This window comes from Apodemus sylvaticus, chromosome 1, assembly GCF_947179515.1.
Source record: "Apodemus sylvaticus chromosome 1, mApoSyl1.1, whole genome shotgun sequence".
Classification (NCBI taxonomy): domain Eukaryota; kingdom Metazoa; phylum Chordata; class Mammalia; order Rodentia; family Muridae; genus Apodemus; species Apodemus sylvaticus.
Genome location: NC_067472.1, coordinates 49,419,336 through 49,437,785, shown reverse-complemented (window position 1 = coordinate 49,437,785; position 18,450 = coordinate 49,419,336). Strand labels below are relative to the sequence as shown.

General features: G+C 35.8%; 1 protein-coding gene across 1 annotated transcript; it reads left to right on the top strand.

The window, feature by feature from the left end:
* Positions 1-346: 346 nt before the first annotated feature.
* Positions 347-1,273, top strand: LOC127694529 (olfactory receptor 5B3-like). Its single transcript, XM_052196431.1, has one exon. The coding sequence runs from the start codon at positions 347-349 to the stop codon at positions 1,271-1,273; it is 927 nt and encodes a 308-aa protein (XP_052052391.1).
* Positions 1,274-18,450: the final 17,177 nt, after the last annotated feature.

Below are 18,450 nucleotides of genomic sequence, written 5' to 3'. Positions count from 1 at the left end.
GAGTAGTATTCTATTGAGCAAATTTACCACATTTTTCTGTATCCATTCCGCTGTTAAAGGATGTATGAGTTCCTTCCAGCTCTGGCTATTGTAAATAAGGCTGCTATGAACATAGTGGAGAATGTGTCCTTATTACATGTTGGAACATCTTCTGGGTATATATGCCCAGGAGTGGTATAGCTGGGTCTTCACATAGTACAAGTTTAGTCACATTTTGAAAATAACTTAAGATAAAATTTATAGCTACAATGATAGAATTCATACTATCCTCGTATTTGTAATTGCCATTTAATTTCTTTACCACACTGTAATTTTTTATATTTTATTGCTTCAGAGATTGTTCAACATGATGAGGAATGGAACAGAAGTGACAGAGTTTCTCCTGCTGGGACTCACCGATGACCCAGGCTTACAAATTCCACTCTTCATCACATTTCTTGTCATTTACACAATCACCCTGGTGGGGAACCTGGGGATGATCCTGTTGATTCTCATGGACACACAGCTCCACACTCCGATGTACTTTTTTCTAGGTAACTTATCACTGGTAGACTTTTGTTACTCTTCAGCAGTCACTCCAAAAGTCATGTCTGGTTTTCTTATAGGAGACAAAGTCATTTCCTACAATGACTGTGCTGCACAGATGTTCTTCTTTGCAGCATTTATAACTGTGGAGAATTACCTGTTGGCCTCAATGGCCTATGACCGCTATGCAGCAGTGTGTAAGCCACTACATTATACCACCACTATGACTACAAATGTGTGTACATGGCTGATTATTGGTTCTTATGTCATTGGTTTCCTGAATGCCTCTGTCCATATAGGAGATACATTCCAGCTTTATTTCTGTGAATCTAATGTTGCCCATCACTTTTTTTGTGATATTCCAGCAGTCATGGTTCTCTCTTGTTCTGACAGACATGCCAGTGAGCTGGTTCTTGTTTACATAGTGAGCTTCCATATATTTTTTGCCTTTATAATTATTTGGATATCCTACGTGTTCATTTTTGTTACCATTCTGAAGATGCACTCAGCTGCAGGACATCACAAGGCTATATCCACCTGTGCATCCCACTTCACTGCAGTCTCCATTTTCTATGGAACTAGTATTTTTATGTATGTACAACCAAGTTCCAGTCACTCCATGGACACAGATAAAATTGCCTCTGTGTTCTACACCATGGTCATCCCCATGCTGAACCCTCTAGTCTATAGCTTGAGGAATAAGGAAGTGAAGAGTGCATTCAAAAAGATCATTTTAGAGACAATATGATCTTTATGACTTTGGTTTCTCACTTCAGAGACTCATGATTCTTATATTCATTTTTCCCAATATTATCTAGTTACTGAGTTATATTTAAAATATACCTTTTGTACAAGTTCTAGGAAACATTGTTTTACAGAAACAAACAGGAAGAGTTATGTTCAAAAATATATATCTGAATGAGAATTTCTAAAATATTCAGGAGTTGCTTACATAAACTTTCAATCAGGATATTGATGAATTCAATTATTTTTTCTGGCATTTTGCACTGAAATGTTAATACAAAAGTATATAAGTGGCCGGGTGGTGGTGGCTCATGCCTGTAATCCCAGCACTCTGGGAGGCAGAGGCAGGTGTAGTTCTGAGTTTGAGGCCAGCCTGGTCTACAGAGTTAGTTACAGGCCAGCCAGGAGTATACAGAGAAACGCTGTCTTGAAAAAATAAAAAAAAATGTATATAAGTGTACAAAGAAGATTTTAGGGAGAAAGTATGCACATGGACATTCTATAATGAAAGAATCTTTAGGATCTTAGAAATTTTTTCAGAATTAAATGGAACATGGCTTCTCTGGAGGTTATTATTATCTACTAATTTAACTGGACTCAGATTAATCCAGATAATTCATGAGAAATTTGCTTATTTATGTCAAAAATATGTTCTCAAAATTTTCCTGTACTTGCAGCAGAAGATTTATAATGACTTGACCTCAATATTTGTGTGCTGTGTCTCATCCATTTTGGAATTACTGAATAGAACCAAAATCAGTGAAAGAGCTACTTCTTCCTCACATATTCTCTGTGGCTGCATATCTCTCTTTTTCCCTCTTGTCTCTCACTCTTCCCTCCTTTTGTTTTTATTCTATCTTTGCACTCTTCCCACTCTCTATTTTCTTCCCATCTCTGGCCTTCTTTCACAATGGCATATATCTTCTGTCATTCTTTGGCATGAGAAATTCTATTTGAGCTTCAAGTCTGTCATGAGCCAATTCATTCCCATCTTTCTTAGAATGTTGAATTCAGATTGAATTAATTACTTACTTTCTTTATTCCCTAGACTTGGGTCAATATATTAGGGGATTTATACACACCTTGATCTCATAAAACCATACCCATAATATATTTATGCTTTATAAATATATCTGTTTCATTGGAGAGTCCAGAAAATATCCAGCATTGTTTATTGCTAATTATTTAATTTCTAATTTGGATATTATGATATAAATGATGCATATTATTTATTTACTTAACCATTATTCTAGGAGTCCAATTTCAGAATATGTATTATTAAATGACAGTGCCTTCTTTTTGCACATTTAACTCAAGTATGTACTACACTGATATTTCTTATGGATTAGTATTTCTGGTTGACCACATATTTTTATTTTAATTTCAGAAGGATAATATGTCAGAGTAGCCAAAAATGTAATAGTTTTAAAAGTTAATGTTTTCATCCATTTCTAAATATGCTAAACTATTTATATCAAATAAAATAGTAATGTGTACTCTCATTTCTGAAAGAGCCATTCCTGTCATGCTTTAGATAAGCTGCATTCTCTTCTACTATGCCCCCAGTCATACCATTGCTTGGTCTCAGGATTACAATTATGATCTTACTTCAGCAACATTGCACTTCTCTTTGAGAAAGACTATCATTACTTTCAGGTTTTTGGTCAAATGTTTCTGTGTCATAGAATACTTTTATGTCATCTTCATGAAAGTGTTATGTGCAACTGACTGCATAAACTGTCCTCAGAGATCATTTAGGTAGTTTTGTCTGACTATGTATTCACAATTTAAACACTATTCTTCTTTCAAATGTGGGATATAAATTTCTTTAAGTCAGAAAATATTTTGGTGAAATATATTGTTCAAATATATTTCTATACACAGACGAACACACACACACACTCACTCACACAAACACATACCTGTACATATTCACTCACACATTTATGACAGAGAGTGATTGGAGCTGATTAAGCAAAATCTTACATTTCGTTGTTCATGAAATTGATATATGTAAACTTATTATGTATAACTAACATATGCTGATTAAATTGATAGTTAACATTTTATCAAATGTCTGTGTGGTAGTAGCATTTTAGTGTATATTTGATGAATGAATTAATTTTTTTGAAATTAGTTTAACCCATATTTTGAACTCTTAAATCATCCATCATGAGAACAAATCACACATAATAATGGCCATATGGATCCAAATTCAGATTACTTCAAAAAACACCAGTAAGTTTCTGCACTGCTGAAATACTACTTTCTACATTCTCACTAGTATGATAATTTACTCATCTTCCTCATCTTATGATTAATTAATTCCTGGAATTCCATTTATCCACCAAAACATTAAACTCTAGTATGTTTTATGAAGATTGTTGTCTAATTAAGTGAAAAATATCATATCACATAAGTACATTCTTAAAATTTATTAATAAACTAAATACATTGTGCAAACTATATATGTGTGTGTATTTTTAAAAGTATATAAAATTATATAAGTGAGCTCTAAATACTTACCATTACACACATAGATTTGTGTGGCTCTAACTACTTATCAAAGATCATTCTCTTCTGGAACAGAGGATATTAAAGAGGACACCAACTGGAATAAGTACTGAGAAGTGACTGTGGAGTGCTCATCCCTAAATGGGACTTCGGTAACAAGCCCTAATTTCTTTTGAGTATGTCTATCAGTAGGTTGTTATCCCAATGGATTATATTACAACTATGCACATATGGGCAGAGGGTAAAAAAAAATCTTACTTCCAGACCAAAAACAACAGGCAACTAGGACTGAGAGAGGGAGAAATAAATTTTCTGGAGGATGAAGCACTAATTGGTTATTCAATATAATGTGGTGCAACCTAAAGTTGCTTAAGCAAAAGTCACATTAAATGGATATGGAGAGATTTTATAAAGAATCTGTATATGAAACAGAAGCAGCAGCAACAACAACAACAATAATCATGATGATAATGGTGGTGGTGGTGATAATAAAAAACACCATTAATTTAAAAAGGTGAGTAGTATTATGCAAGGAGTTGGAGGGTGAAAATAAAGAATTATATTAATGTTAAATTACAATATGTAATATAAAGGAAATGAATTAGGGAAGGAAACTCATTGGGTGAAGCCTGGGAACATTAAAGGGAGGTGTGGAAACGGTTATGATTAAATTTCACTGGACAAATGCATTGAAGTATCAAACTCTAAAAATAAATTTTAATATAGAATATAAACATTTAGAAAATATTTGTACTTCAATGAAACACAATTACAACATTTTCCATATTTTATTTAAATAATAGATGCTAGGATTTGGCTTCTGGTTTGGAGGTGAAGTCACTATCTTCTCTGCTGAGCAGGTGGGTACAGCTAGGAGTGCAGGGAACAAAGGAGTGGCAGAGTAGCTAGGACAGTGCCACAACACTCTGTGCCTCGGAGAGGCAGCTACCCAGGGGTGCTGAGACAGGCTTGCAGACCCACAAGAGGGACAAGTGTCATTCAGAGACAGCAGGACTAACTAACACTAGAGATAACTAGATGGCAAAAGGCAAACTTAGGAACCTTACCAACAGAAAATAAGGCAACATGAAACTGTCCGAAAACACTTCTCCAACAGGACAACAGAAAGCCCTGGATATCCCACCACAATGTAAAAGCAAGATTTGGATTTAAAAATCACAGCTCATGATGCTGATAGAGGGTTTCAAGAAAGACATAAATAACTCCCTTAAAGAAATATAGGAGAACATAGATAAACAGGTAGAAACCCTTACAGAATTCCAGGAAAGTATAACCAAACAGGTCAAAGAATTGAACAAAACCACCCATGATCTAAAAATGGAGGTAGAAACAATAAATAAATCACAACGGGAAACAAATCTGGACATAGAAAACCTAGGAAAGAAGTCAGGAGTCATGGATCCAAACATCAACAACAGAATACAAGAGACAGAAGAGAGAATCTCAGATGCAGAAGATACCATAGAAAGCATTAGCACAACAGTCAACGAAAATACAAAATGCAAAAAGCTCCTAACCCAAAACATCCAGGAAATATTGGACAAAATTACAAGATCAAATGTAAGGATTATATATATATAGGAGAGAGTGAAGATTTCCAACTTAAAGGTCCAATAATATCTTCACCAAAATTATAGAAGAAAACTTCCCTAAACTAAAGAAAGAGATGCCGATTAACATACAAGAAGCCTACAGAACTCCAAATAGATTGGACCAAAAAAGAAATTCCTCCTGTCCCATAAAAATTAAAATACCAAATGCACTAAACAGAGAAAGAATATTAAAAGCCGTAAGGAAAAAAGATCAAGTAACATAAAGGCAGACATATCAGAATTACACCAGACTTCTCAGCAAAGAATATGAAAGCCAGAAAATCCTGACAGATATCATACAGACACTAATGGAACATAAATTCCAACCCAGGTTACTATACCCCTATGAGATTTCTGCTTATCATTGCTTTCATAGTGTCCCATAAGTTTGGGTATGTTATACACTAACAGTTTGACAATGCAGCTGAAGATTGTAGAGCAAAAAGAAGCAAATATGGCCAAGGGGAGTAGATGGCAGGAAATAATCAAACTCAGGGCTGAAATCAACCAAGTAGAAACAAAAAGAACTATACAAATAATCAACCAATCTAGGAGCTGGTTCTTTGGGAAAAAAAAGCAACAAGATAGATAAACCCTTAGCAAAACTAACCAGAGAGCACAGAGACAGTGTACAAATCAGCAAATGCCAGGAGCCATTCTCATATAGATATCAAAACCGCCTCCTCTCAGCCGTTTCTAGCCTGCTTTCTCTAGGTTGCTTTTAGAAGGAAGTGTGCTAGTTTAAAGATTAGCCAAGTAAGCTAGATGGTCGGTACATGCAGCGATCACCCGAGTGGGCTTGAACAAATAAAACTCACCTGTGGTTAGGTTATCATAGCAACTCCTTTCCACTTCACCTCCTCGTGATCAATTTTCTGTCAAGTTCCTACAGCACTTGCCAACACTTCCCTGAGATTTTGAAAGACAATTCTGAGAAACTGTTCCTGGGAAATGATGCTAGCCCCCTGAGATTGTTCCCTGATTACAATGACTTTCCCCCTTCACCCCTCCTTACACCTGCTTGCTTGCCTTTATATTGCCTTGTGTAAAAAATAAAATTTGACAGCTTGATCAGAATACTGTCTTGATGTCCTGTCTCTGGTGTCTCTTCTTTCTCACCTTTCCCTAGGTGATCCCGGGACCCTGTTGACTGTCCTGCAGGTTGGGACAAGCAAACTCAGAAATTAAAATGGAGACTTAACAACAGATACTGAGGAAATTCAAAAAATTATCAGATCCTACTATAATAGCCTATACTTAACAAAAGTGAAAAATCTAGACGAAATGGACAGTTTTCTAGACAGACCCCAGGTACCAAACTAAAATCATGATCAGATAAATGATCTAAACAATCCCATAACCCCTATAACAATAGAAACAGTTGCCAGGAACCATCCTCACTCAGATCTCAGTGCCAAGAACTCTCCATACCAGGAGCCATCCCCACATAGATCTCAATGCCAGGAGATCTTGATACCAGGAGTCATTCTCACTTAGATCTCCATGCCAGGAACCATTCTTACATCGATCTCAAAATCCCCTCCTTTTGAAGCTCATCTGTGGATAGGTTACTATAGCAACTCCTTTCCACTTCACCTCCTCATGACCCCCTTTATCATGCCAAAATTCCAGCAGCAATAACTGGCCTTACCCAGAAATTATGAGAAACTGTTTCTTAGAAATGATGCCAACCCCCTGAGATTGTTTTCCCTTTACCCCTCCCAAACCTTGTGAGATTCCCTTTATATTGGCTTTTGTAAAACATAAAATTTGACAGCTTGATCAGAATACAGACTTGCTGTTCGTCTCCATGTCTCTTGTCTCTTGCCTTCCTCTTAGGGAGTTCCGGGGACCCTGTTGACTGTCCTGTGAGTGGGGACACTCTGGCACCCAGCAGTGAGGACCCTGTGGAGTGATTAAGAAGAAGGCGGCCATAGGATATAAAAGGGAAGAGCTCTTCACATACAGCTCCCAGAGCAGATTAGGTCAAGGCACGGTTGACCCGCTGCTGGTGCTTGGCCAGGGGAAAATCTCCACAGCAACCACATCTCAGAAGGTGATACCCCATGGGACAAGAATTTATTCAGCCTGTTTTAAGGTTCAAGACATGAGGGGCTGGGTTAAGAAAAGGAGATCTTAAGTACATCTTTGAGGAGTACTTAGGGACTTAAGTATTATTACAGGCAAATTGTCCTGATTCCCAGAGGAAAGAATCATAGATAAGAAAACATGGGCTAGAGTAAATAATTGTTTTATAGATTACTATGCAACTTTTGGTCCGGGGTGGGGGTGGGGGGAGAAGTTCCGGTTACTGCCTTTAACTACTGGTCTCTGATTAATGACATTATTCAGAATTCCTACTGCTTCCAGAAGCCAGTTCTCTGAAAACGTGCTCGTCCGGACACTGTCTCTGTGCTCTCTTATCCCTCCCGCCTCTGATAGATATGGAGGAGGGACATTTAAAACGGTCTCTGTCTATGTCTGCTCTTTTCCCTAATTTCTCAAAAAGACCAAAATCTATCTTTCTCGACAAACTCTAAAATCTAGTCATAATTCAGGTGCTGACACTCTATCTCCCTGGGAGGAAGCCAACTTGGAGGAGAAAGCTGTCAGCAGAAGAGCCACTGAAAAACATTTCCTCTCTCTACCAAATGATAGTTGCAGGGAGCAAGTAGTCCTCTTAAAGGTACTGCAAGATTTAGAAAGACAGATGACTCTAACTTCAGGATTTATTTCAAAGACAAATACTTAGAAAAAGCCAGAGCCAAAACAAGCCCCTTGATTTTAAAATTTTAGAAAAATTAAAGTCCGTAGTCACAGCCTATGGGCGTGCTGCTCCCTTCACTTTGGCACTTAGAATCTTCCACTGAGGGCTGGGTTACAACTGAGGAATTTATCCAGCTTGGCCAAGCTGAGCTCTTTGGGGGAGAAAAAGTTCTTTGGAAGTCAGAGGCTGCTGAAGCAGCCAGAGAAATTGAAAGTAAAAACCACTCATGGGCAGAATGTAAGTCCTGAACTGCAAAGAAATTCCTGGGCTCTCCTTCCCCTCCCACCTCTCTCCACATGGTCATGGCCAGTCTCTACTTATCTACACACTCTCTCTCTCTTTTCCTTTCTCTGTCTACACTTCCCCATTAACTTTCATCCTCCATCCTGATTAAACTTTATTCTATACCATGTCTGTGTCTTCGCCTAGGCAACCCGCTTTCCCATTCTGCCATATATCACATTCTCTAAACCTCTTTCTCTTTTTATGAATACAACAGAGGTTAAAAAAGCAGGGCACTGGGGAGTAACTATCAGTGGTTGCTACTGTGCCTCCCCTACCCTTCTCTGGCAGAATTCCCAGAAGTATAAGAAGATAAGGAGTTAAATCTTAAACAAGAGAAAAATCAGTTTTCAGAAAAGCAATTGTTTCATGTGCAGGACGTGGTATCAAAAAAGTGGTTAAAAGCTATTTCAAAACTCTCCTGTGGAGGAGAGAAAAATGGGAGATGTCCTGTTTCCTTCTCTGAATCCTACTGGAGATATCCTTAGTTCTGGTTAAGATATTTGGATCTCCCATCAAGTTCCCTCTCTGTCTGTTGTCTGTCTTTGGTGCACCAAAACCTGTCCATATCTATGTCAATTTATGTTTGTCTATTGTTTCGATTAGCTGAATGATTGTTGTTTTTATGTTTTATGTTGAAAAGGAAAAAATGGTAAATAAATAAATATATAAATAAATAAAATAATAATAATAATAATAATAATAATAATAATAATAAAAGTTATCTGCTAGAAGTCCTGCCAGTTGCAGTTTACATAGAGGAGGCTGATTTAAGGTGCCTCACATTCCTAGCTAGGAGTCAAACACAGCTGGAAAAAAAGCTACTTCTTAAAGGGCCAGCAGTTCTGTGATAAATGGACTAATAGATATTTCTCCTAAAATTTTTTTCTACAATGGTGAAGATTGGGTTCAAAATGTTTTTCTTCCTTGGAAAAAATGTATTTGGTTTAAATTTATGAGAATCATGTAATCGCTTCATTTTTATTTCTAATTGGTCTTAAAGGTATAACTGTTTTACATGTCTTGACTATAGAGTATTGGCTCATAAGTTATTGGACATGATTTAAAAAATGTATTGATGGTAACAAAAGGTAAGTTTAAAACTGATAATTTAGGGTTAAAGCTATCTTAAGCAGCATGTGGCATGACACAAGCCAAGAAAAACAGGCCTCTGAGATACTCCTAAATTGGCATAACGTTTTATGTGGTTCTTATCCTAAAAATCAGAATTATAAAAAATAAGATTTAAAATAATGTCTCTTCAATAAGTTACACTGTCATACATTCAATCATACAAGTTTATGGACAAACATTGCAATGTGAAAGTAACGTGTTTGCCTTTAATTTTAAGGAGAAAAGATTGTTTAAAATGGGGTTTTGCTTTAAAAATTTGTAGTTATGCTTTGATATTACAGGTTCCTTTTGTTATTTGACCTTCATAAAATGGAGTCTGGTTACAGGCTACTCTTTGCAGGGCCGGTGGGTGTAGGTCTGGCCTTAGAGATAATAGACTCAGATCAAAAGATTTACATCTGAGTTAATATAAAGCTCAGAGTTGCCTCAGCAGAGGCTTGAGAAATACAGCTTTTGTCTTGCAGGCGTCACATAGAGAGTTTCTGGCCAAAAGAACATTTTTAACAGATTCATACAGATGTGGTTCAAAATACAGTTCAAAATTAGATCTGTAAAAGACTAATAAGGGTATATAGAGATTATGAAGGCATTAAAATTTGGCCTGACTAGTACATACAAAATTATAGACTTAAAGGGTTGTTTTTGGCTTTGTGGATCCTGATAATTATAAAAACATTTACTTCTAGTTTTAAAAGAGCATAAGCTGACTTTAAAAAAACAGTAAAAATTTTCATTAGAAAGTTCTTCCTCAAGAAATGGATTGCTCCCAACAATGGGCTTTTAAAATTTTTAAGTAAATAATTTTCAAAAATGTTAAGATAAATTATTTGGATAAGACACTGTTTTAAGCTTGTCACAAGAAGATTTAAGCCTCTGATGTTCTCAAGATAAATGCAAAATAAATATTGAGAGACATAACTTGGAGAAAGCTATCTTATTTGTTAACAGTTTATGATATATGTTCACTTTCATTCATTAACAAAGAGAACAGTAATGTAAAATCTCTCCAAATAAAGTTTTAACATCTCCAATAATTATTTGGTGTAATAATAAAGTCTTTCAAAATAAAATAATAAAAATATTTTTAAAAGGAATGTTTTAAAGCATGATGAAATGTTTGTTCCTTATTTTAAACAGCAATCAAATTGATTATTATTAATTGTTAATCTATTACATGGCAAGCCTTTTTTGACAAAATCAAAAATTGTTATTCAAAAGATAAATTGTTAAAAATTTGCCTCCATACATGTTTTTATATTTTTATAAATTTATACATGCATCCTATAAAACTGCATGTACTGTGGGAATAAAGCTCATATAATTAGATCACATGCTTATGCTCTTGAGTTTCTCCTTGCTTCAGGACAGACAATTGAATTGGGTGCTGTAGCTGCTCTTTTTAAAATGTTAAAAATCAAAGTTTTGATTTAAATATTAATAATATATATATAGCTCATGACTTACAATTCCTTAAAATTGTTTCTTTTCTAAATTCTACTAATTCTTAAATTTTACAATTATTTATACAAATACAATTTTCAAAATTTAATTAAAAATATGCATATGATTATTAACAGCTTTTCAAGCTTTCTAGTTATAAATGTTTTAACAGAAGAAACAACAACAACAACAAAAATAAAATTAGTCATTACATATGCTATTTTTCTGTATTGGATATTCCAAATCAGATTAAAACAAATATTATAACTGACTATTATAGTCAGTCATTTGAGATGTTTTATTAACAATTTATTAGTCATATTACTGAGATTCCTTATAACCCTCAAGGACAAAGTATTATGGAACATGCCCATAAAATTTTACAACAATATTTTTTATAAATAAAAAAGGGGAGAATCACTTCTCTATATATAACAAAAAAGAAAATCAAACTTTTAATGCCAGGGAAGACTCTGAGTGTGGAGAAGAGGGAATGTTTGTGGGTTTTTTTTTTTTTTTCAGGATGCCGAAGGAACATGCTAGCTGCCAAAATATGCTAATGCTGAGACAACGAATGATGCTGACTATAATCATTGAAAATGGCCACAGTCCTCAACACCTTTGGACGCTTCCTACTAATGCGGACACCACAGACAACTACAGACTCAACATCCCACTTTGCATGGCAATTTTATTAAGCTGAAAATTGGAAAAAATAATAACAGATCAAAGGGAAAACATTGGCTACTGCTGATGCCCCCCCTTCGGGGTGTCAAAAGGACATATATTTAAATTTTACAGATTTCAAGTGTAGACCAGATAGAACGTGGCTTGCCATTTATTTTCTTTAAGACATCCACAGCATTTACTTTGGTTGTTTGGGATCCTTGGGAGAGCCTCTGGACTTCTCCTCATGGGATTTCATCCAAGTAAAACACAATTGTACACCCCCAGCTAGTTTTCAAACAGATGATGAACCCTGTAAAGCCTCTAATCCATCTACAAAGGGATGGGGTACACCTTTACAAATTACGTTTACCACCCATGCAAAATCTCCTAGTCTACATTGTCAAATAATCTATGAATGGGTTCTTTGCCTCTATCAATTTGGCTAAGATGCAGGTATTATTTTCTCTATTAAGTTCCTTAAATAGCCTTTGTATCATGCCCAGCAAGTCTCAATGGGACCAAATCCTGTGTTTGGTACTTTGTCCTGCTCCTCCTAAAGGAATTGACCAGGGCACCACCCATGCTCCTTCTCTTAAAGGCACCTCCCTACATTTTGTATTTCCCCTCCGGCCACCAGCTAAGCCATCAGCCACTACACTGCCTGTACAGCCAGCTCCCACTAAAAATCTTGTACTTTCTTTAGTTAATCAGACTTTTCACACCTTAAATGAAACTTCCCCTGAACTTGTTGAAAATTGCTAGTTGTGCTACCATTAACAACCACCCTTTTATGAAGGAATTGCTGTTCTTGGTGATCCCCACCATGCTGATGATCCACGGCACTGCAGTTGGCAAAAGGGCACTTGGCCAGGTCTTTCATTAACACAAATATCTGGCCTGGGACTTTGTGTGATCTCTAGTGGAACAAATGTCCCCTCGGTTTACGCTCACTTGTATAATGAAACCTATTTTTTCCCTCCTGGCAATTATTTTATTCACCCCCCAGAGGGAACATGGTGGGCATGCCTTGATGACCTTACACCTTGTCTCTCTGCCTATGTATTTCAAAATTGAAAGGATGAAGAGAACCCTCAGTTTTGCATCCTTATTAAGATGATTCCTCATTCGGTTTATTATCACTCTGAAGAAATTATTTCACCTGTGGCATCAATCTACATCCACTGGAGACTCCACTTCTTTGAGCCGCCCTCGCAGAGAACCTAACTCTGCTGTTACTTTCTCTGTCCTACTTGGACTTGGGGCTGTGGGAGCAGGGACAGGTATTTCTTCCCTTGTTCTTTCTAACTCTAGGTACACAAAGTTAAGCGTCACCATCAATCATGACGTCCAACACCTTCAGCAGGGGATAATTGATCTATCCAAATCTGTTGACTCCCTAGCTAAGATTGTGCTCCAAAATAGGCGAAGACTTGATATCCTGTTCCTCCAACAGGGTAGACTTTGTACAGCTTTAAAAGAAGACTGCTGTTTTTATGTTAGTAAGACAGGGCTTGTAAAACATAGCACTAAAATAGTCAGATAAGGACTAGAAAAACGTAAGAGGGAAAGAGAACAGAAAGAAAGTTGATATGAAAATTGGTTTTCCACCTCTCCATGGCTCACTACACTATTACCCAGTATCCTAGGACCCTTTGTAGGTCTATTATTGTCATGTTCTTTTGGACCATGGACCAAATGCCTCACTGCCCTAATTAAGAAGCAGGTAGGTGACTTGGCAGCCAAGCCCATTCTAGTATATTACCATCGTTTTGCTATGGAGGATTGAGAGATGGCTACCTAAACCCCCAGTGCAAAACAGTACAAACAGCACACTGGAGTGTCCTAACAGAGAGAGCATCCTTGTCACAGCCATTCCAGCCAGAACTCCAGAAGGATCCCCACAAGCTGAAGGCATCAATAACAACAAACTTGCTGGGCAGTTAGCCAATGATGGGCAACTTCCCAGGGCCACTCCCTCCTAAGACAGGAGTTTCTTGAGGCTGGCAGAGACGTCCAAATGGGAACAGGATGATAGATGATTGGGTCAATTCCAATGACAGGTGCTGTCCCATTATCTTGATGCTTCATCTGCTTTCCATCAATGGCTGCCTGACATCTGCTCTCTACTATACAGAGAAGGGAGAGATGCCAGGAGGCATCCTCACTTAGATCTCAATGCCAAGAACTCTCCATACCAGGAGCCATCCCCACCTAGATCTCAATGCCAGGAGATCTCGATGCCAGGAGTCATTCTCACTTATATCTCCATGCCAGGAACCATTCTTACGTAGATCAAAAAAACCCTAAAAAACCCGCATGTCCCTCAACAGAAGAATGGATACGGGAAATGTGGTATATTTATAAAAGGGAGTACTACTCAGCTATTTAAAACAATGAATTCATTAAGTTCTTAGGCAAATGGATGGAGCCAGAAAATATCATCCTGAGTGAGGTAACCCAATCAGAAAAGAAAACATATGGTATGCACTCACTGATAATTGGATATTAGCCCCAAAGCTGGCATTACTTAGTTTTAAGTTGGCCTTCACAGCTACTTTCACCAGTATTCTGAATTCATATCATGATGTTTATTTAAAACTATGCTATTTTTCACATATGTATTATATTAAGTGAGTGTGTGCACATTTGTGTATGTGGGTATATGTATATGTGCATGCATATATATGTGGGTGTCTAATTATATATGTGTCGGTGCACGTGAAAGTAGAGACCAATGGTGTTACATTCCCTAGAGCTGGAATTATGGACAATTGTCATTTCCCTGACATGTTGCTGGGAAACAAAGTTGAACCTCTGCCAAAGCAATAAGTGCATTTAATACCTGAACACTCTCTCTAGACATCTGAATTTTGATCTTTAATTGATACATCATTCTTATGTGTATTTTACTTGATTTTCAGACTTCTTTTATTCAAGCTAATTGAACATTAAAACATTAAAATTTCTTGTGGAACTAGGGACCAACTGTGAAGTTTAATTAGAACTCCACTCCAATGTTCTTCATTTGTCCAATGACTGTAAAGGACCCTCATCTGGGACCTTGACTATATTTTTTTCTAACTTATACAAGAGAATTTCAATTATATTGGTGTAGGTATTGTGTAGAATATGTACAAAAGATTCCATGCAGAAATCTATACCACAGGAAGTGGACTATATATATATATATATATATATATATATATATATATATATATATACACACACACACACAGAGATAACAATAGAGATAGAGAGAGATAGAGTGATAGAGATTGAGATTCAACTGAAACACCATAAAAGACAAATAACAATATGAGACTATCCAGCATTTCCTAAGTCTTTAAATCATGTTTTATTTACTATCTGATAATTTCATATACTGGTATAATATATGTTGAATATATCCATCTACAACTACCCACTACCTTCCTCCAATCCCTCCCAGGGCCTCTCTCTTTGTCTTCCAAACTTACAGCCTCTTTATTCCACTGTCATTAATAACCCTCGGAGCTCAATTAGAGCTTCCTATGGGCACTTGGGTGCCCACAGTTTTAATTGCTTTTTTCTTAAAATGGAGAACAGGAGCTCCAGGTATTCCCATAAAGGAAATCTCCAGAGGAGTCCAATTCTACAGTTTTCTAGTTCTTCATGCATCATTATCTTAAGTAACAGTATACATGATGTCATTTCTCAGAAAAGTTCATTTACATATTTGAATGATATTCACTGTTATCACTTTCATGGCCACCTCATCATTCCTGCATGATTAAAGAAAAATACTCAAAGGTAAAGTCTATATTGAAATTATGTCATTTAGATATTTCTTCTTGTTCTTAAGTCATAAGGAATAAATTATATGAGATATGCAATCTTCTCATTTTTGTTTTGTAATTAAAAGCAGTGCATGATCCTCCTTTGAAGGACGAAAAATTAATTGAAGCTCAGAAGGCGATGAATATGTCTTCCTATTCCACTGTTTTTCTATGTCTCAGAAGAAAGTGATAGTTCACTTCCTGATAAAGAACTGTGTAGCCAGCATTCTGTGGGTGACCTTATTATGTCATATTCATGCATTTGGATTTACTGTCCTTTATTTCAAAGAACTGGTTGTATATACATATTACATAATCATTGGCAGAGAGACTTGTAGGTCATGGAAGAGGAGGAGAATGACAACTCTCACTTTGAGCTACGTCAAACTTGGAAGGGACCATGGAAAGAGTTTCTTAAAACAAAACATGGGGGAAATTTATGTTATAAATGCAAAAAGTTCCATTTTAGGGAGTTATGTTCTCTTACCACATAATATGCATTGGCTAAAGAGCACAACATTCCGAGTCACAGAAAACTAGGAGAGTAAGCTGATTCTTTTTAAATTTCAAAAAATTTGTAAGTTTCATGATGTTCTTATGTACATTTTAACAGTCTCTACCATCACAGACATGATTCTTACATTTACATATTTTGGAAAGGACAGAATTTCTTGCAGATATGATGCTTAAAATACCTTGAATTTTATTTCAAAATAAAAACAAAATTTAGAAGATCTAATAAATTTTTAAACACTGTTTCTTCAGTGATTACACAACAAAAACCGTACTAATAATGTGCTATTTACACATTGGTGTATTAATCTCTTGTTAATTGTCGATTGCAGTATTTTCTCAAAATAGTCCTAATAATAGTTTATTACATAAAATTTCAAGAATTTCAGATGAATTGTGGTAGGGAATAAGAGAACATCTTAGGTAGATATATTTTCAAAAGCTGCAGTTCAAAATATCTCTTGTTGCAGTTATTCTCAAAACTGAGGCAGGAAGATAGCTTCCTTCTAGGATTTGAGGATCAGCTTAAGTATATTGCATGTCTCAATATCTAAGCAAACAAAAATATGTAAAAGTTGAAACACAATTAATGTATGAAATTTGTCTTATCAAATGCTTTGCTAAACAGTATGCTCTTGTGAGAAATTTGTAAGAGAAATACATCCCTATAATTGGTCCATTTTATATTGGTCTTAGTGATTTTGGAATGCTATGACAATATGAAAGAAATCATAATTAGACAGAAAGAATACTATATGTCCAAATGAAAGATGCCTTTAAAGTAAGAATTTTAAGAAGGCTGAGTCACAAGAAAGAAAATATAGCAGCAGCAGAAATCAGTGTATTCTGAGGAAGCAGGAACATTCTGGAGGCTATAGTAACTCAATGATATGCTAGGAGAAAGGGCAACATGGTAAGAAAAGGGTCAGTGTCACCTGCAACGGAAGTCCTCCTTGCTAGCCTCTATGTAAATCAAATCAGTAGAAAAATAATACCACTCTCCTATCCAAACCTAACATGAAATCTGACACTCACAGAAGAGCTGAACTGCAATATTCTGCTATCTTTTATATTGCTTTCTTGGCTTCTTGCAGTAATCAGTTATGATGTCTGGATCATACTGATTATCTATGTTGCTTTGGTCAGGGAAAGTAGATAAGGTCCAATGAATCCTAAGTAGTAAATGGACAAAAGTCTACATCTTCAATAGTTAACAATGTATGTACTTATATCTCAGAACTGTGTCTACAAGTATAATTACAAATAACTCTGATAACACATGAGTTATTCCAGCACATCTACTTATCTTAAAGATATGCTACATTCCTCATCTAGGAACCCAGTATTTTATGTTTGGATTTTATTCTGATTAATAAAACACTTTAGAACTACTTTCAGAAGGAAGCATGAAGACAGTATTGTTGTTTTTTTTAAAAAACAAGTATAGTCAAGCAGCAAATCTTGTAGCTGCTGGTAGCAGGAAGATGGAGAGCAGGGATGGAGAACACCTTGTGCTTTTTAGTTAGATCCAAGAAAGTTACCATATTCAAAGTGGTGATCCATAGATAGATGTATTCAGTAGGAGGAGGAGGAGGCATGCAGAGGAAGACTATAAAAGCTCAGAGAATTTTGTAACATATGATGACATTTTACCATGTAATAAAATACAGATAAAGAAAATGTGCTTATTGCTAAGCCATAAAGCCAAGTTCCAGTATCACTACAATCAATGGTTTCATGTCCCAGAATAAAATATTGTACCAAGAACACATACTGAGAAAAATAAAGAGACCTCTATAACTCAAATAATGCTGACTTTTTATCAGGGTGGACAAATAATTGCAGCTTAAGCTATTTTCAATTTAATTACAATTCAGTTTGGACTCTGAGAATTGGAAATCAGTATATGATATATATTGTCATGTGCCCAAGGCAAACTATGATATTTTATCCTTGAGTAATATGAATAAATGATTCAAATTTTGTACTTCACAATTTACATGAATGTAATAATCACCAAATTATAATATCATTGGGAAAATGCTTGGAATGGACATATAAAGTTGCTGTCTAAAAAAGTCTATGAAAAGTAACAACAGAGAATGTGAGCTTTGGCTGAGCTCAGAAGTGAATTGAGAAATCATCGACACATCACTTTTATCAAATTGGTAAATAATCTCAATACTATATGTAGATGATAAATGTTAAAATTATCTATTAATAATATTTAAAGTCCAGCACATGTACTTCTCTGTAAAATAACTACATAAAATTTGATTTGGTGAAAGAAATATTGTAAACAATTGCAAAGTATAGACTTTTGCTCAATCAAATCAATAGTCCACATTTACGCTTTTTGATTTTTATTCAATTCTTTATCATCATATTTCTCTTTTCCAATGTCTATGAAAAATCTAATGATTTAAAGGTGACA